We start from the raw sequence: 21734 nt of genomic DNA, 5'->3' as shown, positions 1-21734 counted from the left end.
GATACTGACGCCATTCAACTCGTAAGAGAAACATGGGTTGTGCTAACCAAAATGAGCGATCATGCACTTGCTTAAGTCAATGCTAAACTTCATGATCCATTCATTTGCCCATGTTCCAATCCTGTTCAAGTGGGTCTGGAGCAACTCTCTATCGCTTTGATTCCCGCTTACCCCATTAGTTTTACGTCATCTGCGAATTTGCTAACAATCTCATCGATACCCTGATCGAGTTTATGGATAAAAGTGAAAAAAGTATGGGGACAAGGACACTTCCTTGAGGAACTCCACTTGTGACGCCTGTCCAACCAGAGAATTCCTCGTTCACCATAACTCGTTGTGCCCTATCTCTCAACCACGATTCTATCCAATTCAACAAGTTGCCCCCCCCAATCTCGTGTAAACGTTTCAAGAGATTAACATGTTGATCCTGACCGAATGCCTTCAGGTTGTCAACGCGAAGACACCTTTTGAAAATAAAATCGAGCAGCCCATTGGCTTTTTTACCTCCGCTGAACAACGGTAAACAACATCTACATTTTTGCCCTTACCCAAAGCCTTAGTCACGTGATCATAGAAGCAAAGGAGGTTAGTTACACATGATTCCCCTTCCTGAACCAATGCTGATTATCCGACAATACATTATTCTCGTCTATCCACATCACCAATTGCCTCTTGATAATAATTTCCAAAATTTTCGAGAGGGAGTTCGTTAAACTTACTGGACGATAACTCGACACATCTTCTTTACTACTTTTTTTGAATATCGGAACAACATTAGCATGCTTCCAACCCCTTGGGAGGATACCCTCAGCAACACTACTCCTTCAAATTTGTGCGACTGACCACAACAATTCCTTAGCACTTTCCCTGAGGACCCGGGGATAGATATCATCTTGTGCTTTGCTTGCACATACATTTTTTAGAAGATTTAGGACTTCCACGTCTTCCACTGGAATATCGTTGAGGATTTTATTACCTCCATGCAACACCCGTGCATTAAGTATCATTATCTCTATTAAAAACCGACGTGAAAAAGTCATTGAGAGCGCTACACATGCCTACATTGCTCTCTACCCTAAACTATCCTATAGAGAGGGACGATAACTGGACACAGCTTCTCTACTACCCTTTTTAAATATCGGAACAACATTAGCAAACTTCGAATCGCTTGGAACGATGCCCTCAGCAACACTATTCCCCGCTTGTGCTGTAACTTCCACAAATAAAATGTTCTTGCCCTGTCTGTAGCCCTGATGCCAAAAAAAAAATCCACGTTTTTTTAAGTGCAATATATTCACAGAGATATTTGAATTCGAAAAACGGAGGAAATTTGGGAAAAAACGGCGTTGAATACGAAAAAACCGTTTTTACTCGAATTTTTTAACACTGTTCTTTCCGAAATTTCCTACGTTATTCGAATATCCCTGTGAATATTGCACTTAGAAACATGGAATTTTTTTTTTGTTGGCATCAGGAGAGACGGGGCAACAACTTTCTAATTGGAAGTTAGAGCAAAGGGGAGGACAATTTTTAATTTTGTTACACACTGTATTTTTATTCTTAAAACTGGCACGGGATAATTTTTGAACGCGTTTTGTTGAGCCTTTTTCAAAGTGTAAATCATACCTCTACGATTCACGGTTGATGAGATAAATGCCGTACCAGCAATTACAGGACACCCTGTATACTGTGTATAATATTTTTACTGAATAAAAATTGAAAAATACGTTACACCAAGTTAAGACTTATGAAATACTTAGATGGAGAGTGGGTACTGGCCACGAAGTATCTGAGCGGTCGTGAGTACGGTACGCGCGAACACTTAATTATTTTGTTTTTATAATCTGTTCAACTCATAGAGGGCGCTAACTTTCTCAATGAAAAGTAAAACATCTTAAATATTGTGATCGTTGTAATTCAAAATACAATTTCTATTTCATTTGAATGCTTGATTTATTCTGTTTTATGATAATTTATCAGTTTTCAATTCATATTGAAGGACCGGACACACCCCACTTCCCATCTCAAGGAGATAACAAAGCGTTCCCGAAGGAGGGGTGCATCGGGAATTTTATTAAATGAGTATATGTATATACGTCTATAAAAATTCGTATAACAGAATAACAAGTCCGATTACAGAATAACAAGTCCGATTACAGAATAACAAGTTACTGATTAATCGTGGTCTAAGAATCGGAGATTAAATTGATATTGCAGCGGCCTTGGTACGTCTGGACTCGATAATCAAAGTTCCGTTGGTAGTGGTCCTTCCACGTTCGTTGGATGTCACAAGTTGTGGTCGTGTAAAAGCCGTACAACGACAAATAGATGTCGTGTTTGCGTCACATGGAGTCCTGGTCCAAGTCATCCAATGTTCGGACACCCAGGTGTTTTAGCTCGTTCTAGGTGCGCATTTCTGTTCCATACGTACTCTACATCTTAATTCTCCTGGGCGAATAGGAGAAGTTCATCATTCCCGAAGCTACATCGGCTGGCTGGTTTGATTATGGGTGACATTGATTCACCACGTTTACACGCGTTAAGTGTTTATTGTTTCTCCAGTAGGTGGCCGCAAGTAACTCTACTAACGGTGTTAAACTGCAAATTGAATCGTTCTTGGTATTGTTCGCGTTTTTCGAACTTGCTAAAAATTTACCAGAAACTGGAAGATTTCTTTAAAGCATTTGACAATCTTGAATGTTTGATGAATATTTAGCAACGCTTCATTTTTAAAGGATCACCGATGTTACATTAGTAAACACCATTCCGAACAAATTCTGAAGATATTTTCAGATTAAATTTTGTCTTTTTTGATAACATTTTAAATTCCTGAGACACATCAACATGAAGTCACAACAATCTGTATGGACTATTTCGGTACATAGATGACGGGTAAAAGTATCACTAGGAAAAGGCCAAAATTGTCAGAGCAATCAGCTATTATCAACGCCTAGCGCACCACCACCACCATCATATTTATTTACCTCGCATCAAACTTTCATGAACATTTACGGGACACACCCACAGGATACCCATCACCGGAGTGTAAAATCCGAAAGCGAATGGGTGGGGCATCCGGAGACGAATGATTGGGTATTGAACCCAAGCCAAAGCTTTTGCTCCTTTTCTTCTCTATACTCTTGGAAAGATATTTTCACTCTCCGGGCCGCATTTTCCAGAGTCTCCGCCACCACCGTCATCCATCTACAGCCTACCTACGCCTTACAGAACTATTTGTTTCCTCCCGTTGCCCCAGCATTCCACGAATTCCACGGGAGATATCCTCGGAGAAGAGCCCTGGATGCGGCTTCTAATTGCCTCCACCCATGTTTCTCACAAACTTCTCAAAGTTCCATTTACTCTTATCAGGAAAAAAAAAAATGATGGGAAAGAGAGGGAGAGAGGGGGGAGGGGAGGGATAAACCTGGAATTTTTCCAGAAGAAAAAGTAACATAATAATAGTAATGTTTCTGGAACGGGTCCCTGGATTTAGGAGCGATCCATCTTCCGCGCTTTCGTATATGTTGTGTGTGTATATAACGTCACGTCCAGTAATTTGCTTTCAAGAAGGTCTTTCCTTTTTAATTTAGGGCTCTCGTATATCATTATGTGTTCCTTGATGTACTGCGAACACTTAATCACTGACTTTAAGGCAAACATCCACTTGAATACCGTAAAAATATTTAAACCTCAACCGCAGGTTTGCATAATGGTCTCAGCTGTCCAATGAACGAGGATGCTTTTGAGAAATACTCCGCAAGATCAGAGGCGCATTTATGGTTTTGCCGCCTTCAACCATTCTAGTCTAATTTGATTGACTATATATATATATACTGTTTCCTCGAATTCACCACCCCTGTACTATAACCAGCTTGTGGCCTCCCCCCCCCACTCCTAAAAGTGCACCTGTGTATCTAAGTCACTCTTTTGGTCACTCCCATGCTCACACACTTTTTAAGTTACTCTTTTTAGTCATTCACATGCTTGCACACTGTTTTGGAGACTCACATACTTGCACACGCTCTAGATAGGGCCGCAACAGTGGAATATTTTAGCTTTCCAAAAATACATCTTCACATTAGCCAGATGTTTTGTATGGATAGCGGAAAGTGGCATCATCCTCGGATAAGTCGTCGCCATCTAGTGGCATCATCAGCAATTGTGAGCTTTGGCCTGAGTTAGGTCCGACCGTCCATGTACGGTCCCGTTCAGTGCCCACGGACTCCAAGGAAAGATTGAGATATCCGTTGCCTCTATAGTCTAGGGCAAAGTTTCCAAACCTTTTTCGTCCCCACCCCCCGATCGCCCCCCTTCTTCATCAATTTTTTTCCTCCCATCGCCCCAACGCAATTTGACCCATAGGATCCTATGTTACACTCGTAGCTTCTACAGCCCTCTGGAACTTTCCATCGCCCCCAAGGGGACGTTAACGTCCACGTTGGGAATCACTGGTCTAGACCGTTCAACCGGAAAGCGAAAGGACGTGGGCTCGATTTCCCGCAGGGGGCAGTTGAATCTTCTTTCTTTCCAAAATATATCCTCGCAATCAGCCAGCTGTTAAAAACCTTTGTAAAAATTTGTTTTCCTGATTCTACTGTCCGTTATCTGAGAGAGTGTACTTACGGGGAGAGAGTGGAAACACACACAATAAAGCCCTATTCCACGGGTCCACGAGAGAGTTCGTTAAAGTGGGAGGGGGGGGGGGAATTGTCCTTTAAGAGAGGTGTTCCACTGTATCGATTTGTCATAAAACTCAGTTAACCGCATCGGAATCCAAGGACTTTCTGGCCGTCTCGTCACACACGGAATATCCCCGAGAGTGACAACGTTCGCACAGCGCGTATCTCTCACGCACTAATAGCTTCTGGTGAATCCCCCAAAGTGGCATCGCCCAAGTTTTCTCTCGACAAGTTTTAAAACCCATATCCGCAAGGAAAACTCAAACACGCGCTCACACACACACACACACATTCCAGCGAACATTTCTAATCGAAAACTAACCCCGTGAGACGTCCCGGAAACACTTTTACGACATGTACGATAAGCATGTTCTCATGTACGAGACTCTTTGTGTGAAAGTTTAAAACATTAACCCCCCCCCCCCTATAGAGAATAGTGATAATATACATAAGAAGAAATAGAAAATAGAAAATCAAGCTTTTCTCGCAGATACTAAACCCAATAGCTGAACATGGCTGAATAATTAACTCGTTTTTATTTCACTTTTATCGGAGAGAATCCATCGATTTCCGTTAAAGTAATTATGTCGGATGGAGTTTTCTTTCGAAGAAACGAGGTTATAACATACGCACGCGCGTGTGTGAAGAATAATAAATATTGGAAAGAAAGGACGAGGGATTTTTACCCTATAATACACCGGCGTTTTCTGGTTCCCCCCCCCCCCCACTAACTTTTATGCTAATCGAATAATAAATATTACGAACGATGACAGCGCTTCCTATCGGAGGTGGGAAAAATTCCATTAACTTGAACACTGTTGTGTTAATGCGATAAATTTTTTTTTATTAGATGTTGCGGCGCGTCTTTGAAGTTTTTCAAGTTTACTGGGAAATATATCGAGGAATTTTTCACTTTTAATTTCTATGTGTACCGGGCACTACTACTACTACTACTAAACCAGACACGCACCTCGTCCATATTCTTCTGCGGAACTTCTAATGAATTGGTAGGTGTTGGAATGTGGGTGTATGTACAAGGTGATTATAAAAAAACTATCCCGACATATGGGCCCCTAACTATCATACCATTCACAGAAACTGAATGAAATTTTGGCATAAGGTATTTTGAGGTATGCGCTCAAGAATGATATGGAAAACAACAGTGTCACTCTAACAGTTACGGTTACAGTGAGAAAATTTCGAAAATATCAAATGGCAACACCAAGTTTTCTGTATTGGAATGTGATCACCATTGTGAAAAACCCTAAATAGCGTTCGAACGGCAACTGTAGCATGAAAATCACCGGCGGTAGATAGGCTAAAAGTGAGGACAACCAATAAGGACAGAGAAGCAGCATAAAATAAAGCATTTTATTTTGTTTCACAAATTTTCCACATGACCTTGTGGAGGACGAATCAGGCTGGGATCTCAGCCGAAGTCCTTTTTACTTTTTCCTTGCCTAGCTCCGGGGATTTTCGTGCTACAGGTGCCATTCCAACGCTATTTAGTGTTTTTCAGTATGGAGATCACATTCCAATACAAAAAACTTGGTGTTGCCATTTGATATTTTCGAAATTTTCTCTCTGTAACCGTAACTGTTAGAGTGACACTGTTGTTTTCCATATCATTCTTGAGCGCATACATCAAAATACCTTATGCCAAAATTTCATTCAGTGTCTGTGAATGGTATGATAGTTAGGGGCCCATATATCGGGACAGTTTTTTTATAATCACCCCGTATATAGTGAGCCTTCCGTGAAGTTTGTTTCTGTGTAATGTGTGCTGTGTAATGAGTTTTTTTGCGGCGAGACTGGGAGATCGGCTCGCATTTGCGAATCGAAGTTGGGAACAGCAACCGACCACCACTGCGGTGGCGACGGTGGGGTTTGAACCCGGATCCGATCGCGATGCGAGTCCGTCTGTGTACAGGGCACTGAAAAACTTCGCCCTCGACCTTCCACTCCCAGCTCGTTTCGTTCCCGATAAATATCACCCTTGGCCGTTTCTCCCCGGGCGTAGCCAATTTTGTGGGTGAGTGACCCTTTGAATATCCGAGCTGGTGAGCGGTCGTATGATCAAGTGAGTGGTTGAGTGATCGTATGAGTGGTGAAGTGAATAGGGGGAGATATTGACTGTGGGATTGAGTGAGTGATGCATGAAGGACTCACTCTCCAGCTCACTCACCCACCCGATCATTTGATCACTCATACGACCACTCACTCAGCCACTCACTACTCACTTGACCCGGAACAGGTCTACAACGGTATATTATTCAATCATTACACTTCACGCATAGTTAGAAATATGGATCGCAGTAGAACAATCATTACGCAGAAACAAACTTCACGGAAGGTTCACTGCAAGCACATACACATTCCAACACGTACCAATTCGTTAGAAGTTCCGCAGAGGAATATGGACGAAATGCATGTGTGGTTCAGTAGTAGTCACTTCAACACCAATCGACTGAGGGCGGTATTCACTGACATAGTTTAAACTATAGTCACAATCAATCTTTCGATAAGAGATCGACATGGATATTGGTTAAATGCAGGTTTTTAACCCATCTCTATGTTGATCTCTTATCCAAAAATTGTGACTACAGTTTAAACCATGTCGGTGAATACGGCCCTTAGGGGAATCTTTGAAATAATTTGTTTCAAAATAAAGAGGAAACCAGATTCGCCCATCCTTAGGGTAACGCTTCGATATCTTACAAACGATGTGAGGCGGGTGAATCTGGTCATGCCATGAGTCCCGACGAAAATCTAACTTTTGAATTTATGCGCACCTCTAAGGACCGTAACTCTCTCTCTCTCAGTGTTGCCCCCCATAACTACAAATATTCTACTAAATAATCTTATGGTTCAGCGACGGATGTTTAACCCCTGAACTGTAGTATATATATTTCAGGAATTATCGTTAATCTTGTTTTTTGCACAATTTATCAATTGTAAAGTTAAATGAATTGAATGCGGTCTTTGAGGAAGAGAGGCCAAAGTTAGTCCAAAATATAGCGCGTGTGAGTTGCCCAGACTGAATTTAGGCGACATCATACATTCAAAGGGGTTGACATCAGTATAATCGAAAAAGATGACAAAAAATCAGCATTGAACTTTGATTTATTTTTCTTAAATTACTGAATGAAATAACTTGTCATTTGACAGCTCAGAAAAGCAATCATTTATATGTATTTTATATGAAAAAAATTAAATGGTTTTTGAGACGCCATACTATCATAATATAGGGTGATTATAAAAAAAACTATCATACCATTCACAGAAACTGAATGAAATTTTGGCATAACGTATTTTGAGGTATGCACTCAAGAATGATATGGAAAAAAACAGTGAACAGTTACGGTTACAGTGAGAAAATTTCGAAATTATCAAATGGCAACACCAAGTTTTTTGTATTGGAATGTGATCTCCATTGCGAAAAACCCTAAATAGCGTTCGAACGGCAACTGTAGCATGAAAATCACCGGCGGTAGATAGGCTAAAAGTGAGGACAACCAATAAGGACAGAGAAGCAGCATAAAATAAAGCATTTTACTGTATTTTCCACATGACCTTGTGGAGGACTAATCAGGCCTTGTGGGATCTCAGCCGAAGAAACGGTGTGACGAATGAAACGAACATTAATGCTCTGGTGCACGGCAAAGTCCTTTTTACTTTTTCCTTGCTTAGCTCCGGGGATTTTTGTGCTACAGGTGCTATTTAGTGTTTTTCAGTATGGAGATCGCATTCCAATACAAAAAAACTTGGTGTTGCCATTTGATATTTTCGAAATTTTCTCACTGTAACCGTAACTGTTAGAGTGACACTGTTGTTTTCCATATCATTCTTGAGCGCATACATCAAAATACCTTATGCCAAAAATTTCATTCAGTTTCTGTGAATGGTATGATAGTTAGGAGCCCATATGTCGGGATAGTTTTTTTATAATCAGCCCGTATATAATAAAAACATCGTCTTTTGTGGCCGACAGCATGATGTCCGTTATGATTGGAAATGTCGCTACTCGAAGTCATTTGAAGCTTGATCAAACAACTGGAATAGCACCAAACTTGTAAAGAAGACTGATGGCCACATGGGAAGGATTCCACTGGGAAAAAAATTCCAAAAGTCACCGAAAGAGGAAAATGTGATGAAAGGGGCAATGAAACTGCCGACAGATTGGCCAAAGAGGCTCTTAATCTCCCTACGGAAGAACAACTCTTGCTGACACGCAGTCGCATTAAACAAGTGCTAAAAAGTGACCTGTTACAAAACTGGCAACATCTTATGGGACAAGAATACCCACAAAGATGCCTACAAGGTACAGAAATGCTTCCGTTGGGATATTACCATTTGGTCTGGAGAGAAAAAATGATTATGATAACTGAGCAAGGCCCATTGCCGACATATCGAGAACGTTTCAAGAAGTCGGACAACACTAAGTGGGGTTGTGGTGAGATTGGATCTTTATGGCATTACCCGACATCTTGTCCACATACGACAAAACTTCATTTTGGTGCTATGCCCGAGAACGGTCTACTGTGTTTTAAAAGGGGAGTTTTAAAGAGACCCATGAACCTTGCTCGGGTGCGGCGGACAGTGGTTCTTAACCTCCATACCATCCTGCACCTCTTTGAATATATCTGTTTAGAGGAGCCTGAGTAGTCGAGAATAGTTTGATCCACGCTGGCTTATCGAAAAGCTGGATACAGGCAGAAATTACTGACGAATGTCTTTGGACCAGATCAAACTACCTACGGTGCAGCGATTAGATCAACCCAGCAGCAGATTGACAGCTTTCATTGACGTGATAGTTACTGATCCAATGAAAATCCCTGAAGAGAAGCAGATCACACACACACACAAATTTTATCAAGAACTATTCTCGATTATTACGATGATTTTGTGATTTATAACCTGTGATTTATAATCACCATTTTTCGGATCACAAATTTTATACTTGTTTACTGGCGAGGTGCGTATGCCCTTGCACGTAATATATCTTTCTCAAGATCAATAAATGGTTAGGTTTTCCCGGAGGCACCCGAGTCCCCAGGGACAATGTGCTTATATCACTGAGTGTGACAGAACCTGGGTGTCTCTCGGCTCCTATCACTATCACCTCTTGTGGTGTCAATTTGTTAGAAAATATAGTCTTTTTTATAATTAATTACAGTCGGTATTAGCTGGTGTTTTTTCCTCTTTATTGGATTTTTTTTTGTTTTTGCAACACTCAGAAATCGCCATTCATGTGTTTTGTTTACAAAATTTCGGTTGTGCATGTTCAGGATGGCTCATTTTTGGATAAAGCTCGCTAATGACATTATTGTCATCACTAGAGCCGCACCAGCTCCTAAAAGAGAAAGAGTCACCTCGTGTTGGATTAACCTTTGGCCACAATGTGTTAATCCAACCCATTTCTACAGAGCCAACTGAAGAGAATATAAAAGACATTGTCACGTTAGCGAAACAGGTTGGTGGAGAAGGACTCAATGATATGGATATAGAAGTCGAACAGCTAATTAATAGCAGTTCAGAGGTATTGACCGAGGGGGAATTAATGCAGTTGACTACTACTAAACCGGACATGCACCTCGTCAATATTATTTTACACGGAACTATCTAATGAACTGGTACATGTTGGAATGTGTGTGTATGTATAGTGAACCTTTCGTGAAGTTTGTTTCTGTGCAATGCTTGTTATATGTTCAAATTCGTAGAGGAAGCCTTGTCGTTCATATTCCAACAATACTTGATGATATGAAGAAGAAGCGGCAAACAGAAATCACAATGTTCTTACAGAAAACATCGCCAACAATCGCTGCACCCTCTTTGACATTCCCTTTTATCTCTGCGTTAACTTGCTGTTCTCATGCTGTTCAATAAACAAAAACTATGGTTTCGGTTATTCGCGGTCGTCCCCGGAACGTAACCCCCGCGAATACGAGAGGCCGACTGTACATTAGCCATTCCCCCTTGTAAAGTGTCATAAAAATTTTGAACTTGGAAAATGATTGAAAATATTAATATAATAAAGAACAAAAGATACATGGAAAGTATAAAATACATTCAAACCTCGTTAATGAGTCACTTTTGGAAGAGCAAAAATATAACTTCGTAAGCGGAGTGACTCGTTAAACGGAGTAAGCCATAGCTGTGCCAATTCCTGTCTGACGACAATTGGGACTTCCAAAAAAGTGACCCGAAAGCGAAGTGACGTGTTAACAGGGTGACGCACTAACGAGGTTTGACTGTATATATCAACGCAGAAAACATTGAAGTTAAGTGTCGGTTAAATGTGCAATGGGTCACTTAAGTGATCTGCAAATCTGTCGTGTGTTACTTAGTGATGCGGAACTGCAATGTCAGCAATGTAGCAGCATTACAGGTCGCTAAAGTGATCCGTAACGCTAAATTTACATACAATTTACACACACACGGTGACCCACAGTATATATTGTGGGACTGATCTAAAAATGCAGTGTAGACCACTCAAGTTCTCAAGGCTACACAAGCGATATGTAAATGTGCCGCGGTCCATTCAAGTGATATGGAACTACACCGCGAGTCACTTGAGTGATCAGTTTATGTGCCGATTAGTTCATTTTTGTGAAATTAGAGAGTGGAATCGCGGACCACATTAGGTGACTCCGAGGACCACATTTAATCCCGCGGGCCATAAGTTGAGTATCTATGCTTTATGGTTTCAGCATAAATTCACACTCGTGCCAAAGCTGGCCCAATAGTCTTCCGCAAATACAGTATTTGCTTCCAATATTTGCTTTTCCTTGATGCAAAGAAACAGCGGCATAGGCTGGCTACATACTGGCCCAGCTTGGCACTGTATTTCTTGTCGAAGGAAGATATTTACCAAAACCAACAGAACCGGTTTTTCCAGAACGCTCTTCGTGTTGTGACACACACTCTCACTCTCTGTTGACGTACTTCGACCAATGTTGTTTGGCCATACGGATAGGAAGATGGGGGAGGCGGGGGGGGAGGAAGGCGACCGGCTCCTTGACTTGATTTAATGAATTTAGTCAATTCAATGGATTTTTAGAAAAATATACTATATTCAGGAATTTTCCAGAATCCGTCTGTGGTTCGCCATTGCCCGGCATGATGACGTTTCCGGGAAGAAGGAGATGAGATACAATAATTGTTGTTAAAACTTCGACACGTGGACATTATTTTCGAGTAATAATAGTTCTTGTGACACGTTGTTGTTCAGAAAAAAACTATTCCGTCCTGTACTGAATAAACCAAGTCACGCCTTTGAAACGTCCTTCGCGTGATGCGAACCTCGGATATAGAAAAATCTCTCCGGAATTCGCGAAGGAAACTGGAGCGAAAACAAGATAAAGAGAGGAGACGTAGCCCCCATTTTTGAAAAGTATGTGACACCATAATACCCAAACGTCGTATCTTCAGACTTCTATACATTAACTGTAGCGTCACGTTGACAGGAAGAAATCCATAGAAACTCAATATTATATAGGCCATGATGCTGCTATTTTTCTTTTTTTTGCTGTTGGGTTTTTACTTTTCTTGTCATACAGTGTACTTGTTCGAGATTTCTAGGCACGCAGTTCTTTTACTTTCGGCTTTAATCTTGATGGAATACCAATGTCAAGATCGTAATACAACAAAACGCCTATGGCAACGTCTCACGTTGCAATGTTTCGCGTGTATGATGTTTTCTTACGTAAAATATTGTCCGCCGTGTCACAACCTGGTTTTGTCTTTGTTGTCGATTATGTTTATTGTCCTTGGTATCAGTTTCGATGGCGTCTGTCACGGGAAGGAATTTGTCAACTAATATGATATTCATGACGAAATTAACCCAATATCTACACCGCATCCAGTTCGAAAACAGAGAACGTGTTTACTCGTCTTCATGACGACGAAAGCGTATCGAGTAAAAGCAACGGTCCCCCACCGAGGGTGCCTGGAATCCCCCGGGGTCCGCGTCCGAATCGTAGAATTATAAAAGCAAATACAGTCAGCGCCGAGTAATCGAATACCTCGCTTAAACGGATAAAAATCCTCCGGCACCGAAATTCCTCCCATAGGCACAATGTTAAAGTTCCTCGCTTAATATGATAATTTCAACGAATTTTCCCCGCTCAATCGAATACTATTACTCTTCACACGTCCACTGTTAATACACAACAGCTACTATACACATAATGTTTTTTATTCAATGAAAAATTTTTGGAATTAACGTTATAAGCAAGGTTCATTAACATTATTTTCTATAGAATTGGTTTAAGGAAAAATTCACCGCCATGAATTTAACTCTAGGAAAATTCACTGCTAAGAAAATTCACCGACAACAGTTCGACACGAGTCAGTGAGCCAGTAAGTGAGCGAGGAATAACCGAGTGAGTGAATCAGTAAATGATACAGTAGTTAGCGAGTGAGTGAGTGAAAGAGTGGTTATATAGTGTTGGTGAGTGAGTGAAAGAGTGGTTATATAGTGTTGGTGAGTGAGTGAAAGAGTGGTCATATAGTGTTGGTGAGTGAGTGAAAGAGTGGTTATATAGTGTTGGTGAGTGAGTGAAAGAGTGGTTATATAGTGTTGGTGATTGAGTAAACTAGTGACAGTGTGAGCGACTTGGAGGTAGAGTGGGAGACCTAGTGAGTGAGTGTCATGATGAGCGACCAAGTGGCAGACTGAAAGATCTAGTAAGTGAGACAGAATGAGCGACCTAGGAAGTAAGTGAGTGAGTGATATGATGAGCAACCAAGTGAGAGAGTGACAGAGAGAGCGACTTGATGAATGCAATAGAATGAGCTACCTAGTAATTGACTGAGTGATTTGACGGGCCGATTTCGTTCACATTCAGTCTCTGTCTAGGTTACTTGCTCACTTGATCATTCATTCACTCATTCATTCACCCACGCCGAACTGATGTCGGTGAATTTTAAGAACGGTGAAGTTTTCGGACACGATAGGAATTAATCGCAACCGCCAATTATCGACGTTATAATCGAGGTATCTCATTTTTATTCATTACACAACCGAGGTCGCTATAACCGAGTTCAACTCTATTAATACCTACTTCCGTATCAACTTAAGAAAACAACGGCGTTGTTTTGGAAGAGAGAGAGAGAGCGAGACTCCAATTTACAACGATGATTTTATCTTCATCATAAGCTTTCATATAATTGATTATCCACATTCTCAAACTAGTGCCATTTGCGTACGTGTTGTAAACAATTACAGACAATGCCTCGATGTATTCAAATACGGACTTAAGCCTCTTTCATAGTGACTTGTATACGGGGATAGCCGTCGACACCCGCTTAGCTTCATATGCAATAAACCCTCCACATCTCCCTCATTTTGGGCTAATGAAGCAATTACGCTCTTAATGCCGGGATAAATCGGAGAGATGTTATCAACTCTGCGTATATAAAGACCTCTCGCCCCTTCATCCCATAAGATACAGCTCGAGAATGATGGCGTAATTGCATTTCATCAAGTGCATGCGCACAATAATTCCGAATCAGCCCTGTGTGTGGCTCTCTCTCTCTCTCTCTCTCTCTTGATTAAAGCCATCTCTTCCGGATCCCAGATTATTATGTATATCGTATTTTAATATGAGAGGAGAAAGAGCGCTTTCACGTGTTAATTTCCGAAATCCTGTTTTTCAACTCGCTATTATGACACCTATAATTATATGAGAGCGGATATAGATTTCGATTATAACCTTCGTGGGCGTGAAATCGGAGTGTATTTTACACGCAGATTATGTTTTATACTCACTAAATATAAATATATATATATATATATATATATATATATATCATGTGTCTAAAACCGGGACTATAAAAATTTGATAAAATCCCTTTTTTAAAACGTGAAAATTCCAGCCAATAAAGCTCATAGGTTACATTCGAGCAAATGCAACCGATAATCTTATTGGTTGAATTTTTAAAGTTTTATAAAAGAACTTTTAGAAAACTTTTATAGTGTAAGATTGGGGTTAAACTATAAAAGTTTCATAAAAGTTCATTCATAAAACTTTAAAAATTCCCCCAATAAGATTATCGATTACATTCTAGAAAATGCAACTGACGATCTTATTGGTAGCATTTTTCAAGTTTTATAAAAGGACTTTTATAAAACTTTTATAGTGTAAACTATAGATTACACTAATGTATCCTGGCCTTAGGCCAGGATTACATTATAAAAGTTTTATAAAAGTTCATTTATGAAACTTTAAAAATTCAACTAATAAGATTATCGGTTACATTCCTGCAAATGCAACCGATGCTCTTATTGGTTCCTTTTTTTTTCAAGTTTTATTAATGAACTTTCGTGAAACTTTTATAGTGTAAGACCGGTATTACACTATAAAAGTTTGATAAAATTCCTTTTATAAAACTCGAAAAATCCAACCAATAAAGCTCATAGGTTACATTCGAGCAAATGCAACCGATAATCTTATTGGTTGGATTTTTCAAGTTTCTGCTTCGTTAACCGTCGTGCATTTGGCGCAACTTCCTCTTCGAGTTTTTGTCTGTTTCGTGTTCTTCCTTGCGCTGCCATCTGTGTTTCGCATTTTGAAGTAAAGACGGTAAATGTGCTCGAACTTTCAAGTTATGTAAGTACCGCGTTGCAGAGGTCTCCCCTGCTTTCTGAGGAGAGACTTTTCTCAAATGGGAGACCGGGGCGGGCTCGCGTTCTCACCTCGAAGTTGCACAACGGCAGGAAAACCAACCTCGGCCGGTCATCACTGTGGGTCAACGGGGTTCGAACCTGGATCCTCACGATGAGAGTTCAGCACGATGCCCACACTACCGCACAGCGGCGCTGTTGCAGAGACTGCAGGTCGGTGCGGCAAACTATCAGAGCAGATAAGCGACCCACGGCAGATTTATAGATCAGATTAAAGTGACCCGAGAAACGGTTCCAGATCACTCAAGTAGTTCGCAGTGCACACACGGATTTCGATACGCGACACATTTACAGATTACAATTGGCCCGCGGCACATTTACAAATTACAATTGACCCGCGGCACATTTACAGATCACCTAAGTGGTCTACGGTACTCTTTAGGGGACTCCTCACACGGGAGATATTTCAGTCTGACGATGGATGGGAGACTCCGTATCAAGAGGATCGAACATTTATATTAAGTTCCTCACACGTCATATCGGCGACTAAATATCCGAAACGACGGAGTCACTGGTGACTTGGCGTGCTAATCGAAGGAAACATTTGTAGCGCGACTCCATAGTACTTCTTCGTGTTTTAGCCGGTCTAGGTTATACGATAGGGGTGACCACGTGTTGGGTTTAACTTGTAATTTTAAAAGAAATGCTTCTGATGAAGCACCCCCCCCCCCACAATCTCTTTCGACCGGAATGCGTGTTATGTAAATATAGGTCACGCACACACACAAGTGCTCTGTGGAACTGTGTCCCAGGTTACACAAGCGATATGTAAATGTGCCGCGGGCCATTTAAGTGATATAGAACTACACAGCGGGCCACTTGAGCGATCTGTTTATGTGCCGATTAGTTCATTTTTATGAAATTAGGGGCGAGATCGTGGACCACATATCTGGTAACTCCGAGGATCACATTTATCCCCGCGGGCTATAGGTTGAGCATCTATGTTTTTATGGTTTCAGTATGAAGCCATGACCACGCTCGTGTCAAGGCTGGCCCAATAGTCTTTCGCAATATGCTTCCTATATTTGTCGCTCAAAATAATGGATATTTGCTGCGTGAATTTGACAAGCCTACAGGTAATCACTCGCATGAGGGCTCACACATTCCTTGAAATATGATGTCTCTGTAATGTAGCTATGCCAGGAGAGAGGTAAATGTCTCTTATATTTCCTCCTTCCATAGAGTGCGATTAATTTTGGAATATGATTCCCGTAATTCTGTGGCCGAAATAGTGCCGTCTTAACGCACGGGCCCGGGGAGGGGGGACTCATGGAAATGAAGTCTGGATCCTATCTTCGAGAGTGAGCATGTGAATTTGTCGGTAGGTTTCTATCCAGGTGGGGGGGGGGGGGGTCGGAAAAATCAATTTTCCCGGGTCTCACGATGGTCTTGAAACGGCCCTGTGCTGAAACCAGTGCCGTCTTAAGGAATGGGCTCACCCGGGCACGGCCCGGGGGCCTCAAGAGAAAAGGGGCCTCACAAAAATGAAATCTGGTTGGACTTTTCAAGAATTTGCCTGGTAGGGCCTCAGAAAAATCACTTGGCCAGGGGGCCCATGATGCTCTTAAGACGGCCCTGGCTGAAACGAATAGCCTATAATGAATAATCGTTTCAATATACGGATGCACCTATACTAGCAGGGACTATAGTGTGGGATAATAATTATTTACAATATAACACCAATAATATCATCTTCATCGCTACTAGAATCACTATAAATTTGATTTTTTTTTTCTATCCCGGTTTATGAGGTACAAAAAGATAAGAAGGTAAACTAAACGTCGTTTTTACTCATTTTCCCGGGGTTTGAGATTTTTTTTTTAATGTTTTAGTAGCGCCGTGTGGAGGGAGAACGGGCAACTCCATTTCGATTTGAGTATCCCCGTGCGAGGAGTCCCTAGCAGATCACTTAAGCGTCGCCCATTTTCAAATCACCTTTGTCACCCGCGGCACATTCTCGCGATTTCGAATAGTTTGGGCAGCCTCTTGCTTTGTAAAATCGCCAACTATATTACATATATATATATATATTTTGGCGACAGCCGAGATTGTCCACAATTAGTAAAAGTAACCTTTAAAGCTGCAGATTCCGGTATAATTATAGTAATCTCTTAGATAAATAATGATCGCGTGTGGAATTACACCATTTATTACAATTTCGTAGGCACTCCTATAATGTTTTTTTTTATTTTCAGGAGAATAATAATAATAATAATAATAATAACACAAATCTGGAAAAGAATAAAAGCATCGACTTCATTTAAAACAATTGCCCGTTGAAAGACAACCCCCCATTCCGAACAATGAGATTATAATGGCGGTATTTCCGCGCTACAAAATCATTTCTATTACTTATCCTTTTTTTTTATTTTGGCCGCCATATCTTCTAGTCCGTATCATTAATCTTCATCTGGAAAAGCTTCAACGAAACAATATCTCGACGAAATTATTATTTTTTCCATCTTATTATTATATATAATAGTTAAAACGGCTAACAAAAAAACAGCACAATAACAAGCAATAAATCTCATATGCATGGTTCCATTATTTATGAGAATGTAATGTACTGCTTATTAACTGTTTCCACTCATGGAAAGATAAGATTAACGGACATATAACGTCGGAGAAATCTGTTGGCATCTTTGATAACTTGGGAGGAAAAAAATAAGGGACTCTGTAATTGAATTGTGCGAACTCGGCTATAAATAGCTCGGGATTCGATCCCGGGGTTTCTCTGCCCGTTGCCGATTTCGTGACGAGAAATTTCGAAATTAAATTCTTATTTGTCTCCCCCCCATTCCTATTATTTATAGATGAAGAAGAGGAGAGCGTCAACTCCCATTCTTCATGCTGGAAGTAAATTCAGGCACGGGCTTCTGCAGCTCATGATCCACTCCATTGATCCGCTTCATGATGGTGAGTGAAACTATTCATTGTTGTTATATTATTCGTATATGTATTGGCTTTGCGGGGAAGGGGGGGGGGGTTCCTAGAAAATGTCGTTTGAATTTTGTAGGGTTTTTTTTTGCAATTTCTTGAGGCGAATATGAAATATAAATGGCGTCCTATAAATTCTTAAAAAGAGCTTAAAAATTTCATAAAAATTGAAGAAATTTAAAGGATCGGGTCATATCACTCTTGCCGTACCTGAGATAAAGCAACGTATACAATAGTGTTTTGCCCAACAATGTCAACGTCACAATTTGAAAAACTTATGTGAGAGCTAGTGACAGGAAAATCCAGAAATGAGGTGTTAAGCGTAGACCCTGCATTTTACAAGATAATGATTTGCATATTTCCGGCGATTTGCTTTTGTACAGCGTCATCTATCGACAAGAATTTGAACTAATCTTTTTAATTCTAGAACAAAGAAAATAAGTTTTCAATTTTTTTTTTCATTTTTTGAGTAAATATAAAATAAAGGATGTCTCAAACATTCTTTGATAGTTTAAGAATCCATAAAAATTAAAGAAACCTGTATATTGTCATACGATTTGCGTAAAAGTTATTTTTACTAAAAATAATTTTCTTAGTATAAAAAAACCAGTAACTAAGCTAAAATTTTTGTCGATAGAGGACGCTGCCAACAAGTCCTGCAGAAGTGATTTTACGTGAATCGTTTGTGAATATCTTATGTGTCTTAAACTTTCCAAACACTTCAGCCGGCGATGAAGCGAATCACCGGCTTGTAAGTGTGGTGCTACGGGCTCGCCATGGCACTACATCTGCCAATGTCCACATACATCAGTGTTTCATTTTGGTCAGATGTCACAAAGCCAGATGACGGCATGGAAAAGAAGAGTACATAAAAAGACCGACGAACTTCTCGCGCATCTCTGAAATAAAGCTTTGAATTATTCAGACGCAATCTCAAAAACTATCCATAAAACAGAAGGACGCTCATGTGTAATGGATAACGTCTAAGACAACTTCATCAAACACCTGGCCATATAGCTATTTACTGCCATTAGTGAGATGGGTTGCATATGAATGCGCGATCGTGCGGTGGTTGCCTCAAGTTCGTTGGAAAAAACATCTTAACAACATCCTACCTCGGATTCGAATCCGAAAACACAACCAATAAGCTGATCGGTTACATTCGAGTAAATACAACCGATCAGTTTATTGGTAGTATTTTTCTGGGGATTGATTACAATATGAAAGTTTGAAAAGAAAGTTTTTTACACTATGAAAGATAAAAGATCGTTTACAAGACTTGGAGGAATAACAACCAATAAGTGGTCATTCAAGTATTACGTCAGCATCGAGGGAGGGGGTTTCGGATTTGCTGACTTTTGGTGACAAGGGGTGGGGGGGGGGGTTTGAAAGTTGCTTGCGTCATCAATCACCCCTTTTTGAGGATATGAAATATTCTAAGCTGCTTACGAAATTTTGCTGACGGAAGGGGTGGGGTCAGTGTTTTGCTGACAAGGGGGGGGGGAATCAAAAATGGCTGAAAATCTGCTTACGTAATACTTGAATGACCCCTAAGCCTATTGGTTACATTCGCATTTTTCAGGTTTTATAAAAGAACTTTTCAAAAACTCCTGTAGTCCCGGCATAAGGCCGGTATCACACTATAAAAGTTTGATAAAATTATTTTCTAAAACTTGAAAAATGTAACGAATAAGCACATCTGTTACATTCGAGCAAACTTAACTAATCCTCCCATTGGTTGCATTTTTGAAGTTTTATAAACGAACTTTTATCAAACTTTTATAGTGTAATGCCGGCCTAAGAAAGAATAATAGCAAATTTATGGGTGTGACGCAGGATCACTGACATTTAACATGCAGAACGCATTTCAAGAAAAATCAATCAATAAAAACACATGTGTAAGTAAAGTGTCCAAGAACACTTCACGTCCAAGATCATTACCACAGATGACGCGATGGCTGAAGGAAAACCATACATTACTCCAAGTGAGGGAACCTTCCCCGCAAGCAACCGATTGTGGATATAGCTCCAACATGGTGGTGACCAACCACACTCGAATATCACTGTACTCAGGGAAAAACCCACGCTCAACAGCTTTCCCGTCATCCGTCGAACACCACACGCGTGGTTATCTATTCCTACAACGAGACACAGTGAGTTTCTAATTTCAAAATTTACGCGACGGTATTTAGGTATATCTCCCTGTAGGTACAGGTGTTCATTACCCGAGGAATAATCCCAACGTCGTGAGAGAATGTCTGAAATACACGGGAAAGACACGAACTTAACGTGTGTCGCCATTACCATAAAACACGCTCGAAACATCTCTCATTGCTCTGTTGTTCTCGTGGCATTGTTTTCTCCACCCCCCCCCCAACCCTTTATTTCTTTGAGAGACTGTAATGTAATGGCTTTATTATGCAAATATTTTTCGACCCATTACTCGGATGTGCATTTTGCCTTTCCCTCCCTCTTTCCTGGGTACCGTCCGCGGTCTTAACGTCGTTTTCGATCCGAACTTTTGCTTCGGGAGAGCGAAATAAATGCATCATTTTCCCCTGCAGGTTAAGATGCCGTCTGTATTTTATTTTACCCAGCGTTCCAAGGAATGTTTTTTTTCCCCCTATCCCCTTCGAATGCAAATGCGTGTCTAAATAAACAACATAATGTGCATATGAGATTATAATATCCGCAATGGATGTTGGACAACGAATGAAGACTTAGATGGCGCTGTCTATTCAGCAATTATTCACAGCCAGCACCATTGCGCTTTGCTTTAGAATTGCATTTGACAATTGCATGTTCCCAAACTATGGGTCGCGTTTTATCTAAGATTACCTACAATTTAAATGTCTTAAAATAAAGTTATTTTATTCTTTCGCGTACGACGAACCTAAAATACACCTTAACTCTTAGCTAATTATTATCCATGTATCATTTACTCACTGGTCAAAAGTGAAGCATACAACTAATAAATTAGGAACTACAGAGTGTCTCTGGGGAAAGTACTACTTAGCAAGTGTTCTTCACCTTCTGCTGATACTAGAGGGGGAATAGTTCCGAACCTGTAGCTATCTGTCTCTCTCTCTCGTTAGCATTAACTAGTATGTGTGCACCTAGCAAGTATTCTTCACCTTCTGCTGGTACTTTAGGGAAATGGTTCCCAATTTATGGCTCTCTCTCTCGTTAGGCATCAGATACTAAGTGAGTACCTAGAAAGTGTTCTTTACTTTCTGCTGGTACTAAAGAAATGCCCCCCCCCCCTCAACCTGTGGCTCTCTCTCGTTAGGCATCAGCTAGGTGAGTACCTAGCAAGTGCTCTTCACCTTCTGCTGGCACTTTATGGGAATGGTTCCCAACGTGTGGTATTCCTTGTTACGAGGTAGTCAAAGGTGATTGAAAGATAATTAACGACATAACGGAATAAATCC

The 21734-nt window shown here is 40.6% G+C and overlaps 1 protein-coding gene across 1 annotated transcript in view; it reads left to right on the top strand.

Annotated features, from left to right (window-relative positions):
- LOC149071492 (sodium/potassium/calcium exchanger 2-like) overlaps positions 1–21734 on the top strand; it is a 203735-nt gene that overhangs the window by 134980 nt on the left and 47021 nt on the right. Inside the window, exon 3 of the mRNA XM_089247910.1 lies at positions 18180–18282. Coding sequence (XP_089104036.1) covers positions 18180–18282 — 103 coding nt within the window. The remainder of the gene's footprint in view (positions 1–18179; positions 18283–21734) is intronic.

Source organism: Pholcus phalangioides, unplaced genomic scaffold (assembly GCF_987345545.1).
Source record: "Pholcus phalangioides strain wild (caught in Gottingen) unplaced genomic scaffold, Ppha-v1.0 ptg000018l_1, whole genome shotgun sequence".
NCBI lineage: Eukaryota > Metazoa > Arthropoda > Arachnida > Araneae > Pholcidae > Pholcus > Pholcus phalangioides.
Note: the sequence above shows the minus strand (reverse complement) of the source record. Positions and strands in the feature narration are given on the sequence as shown.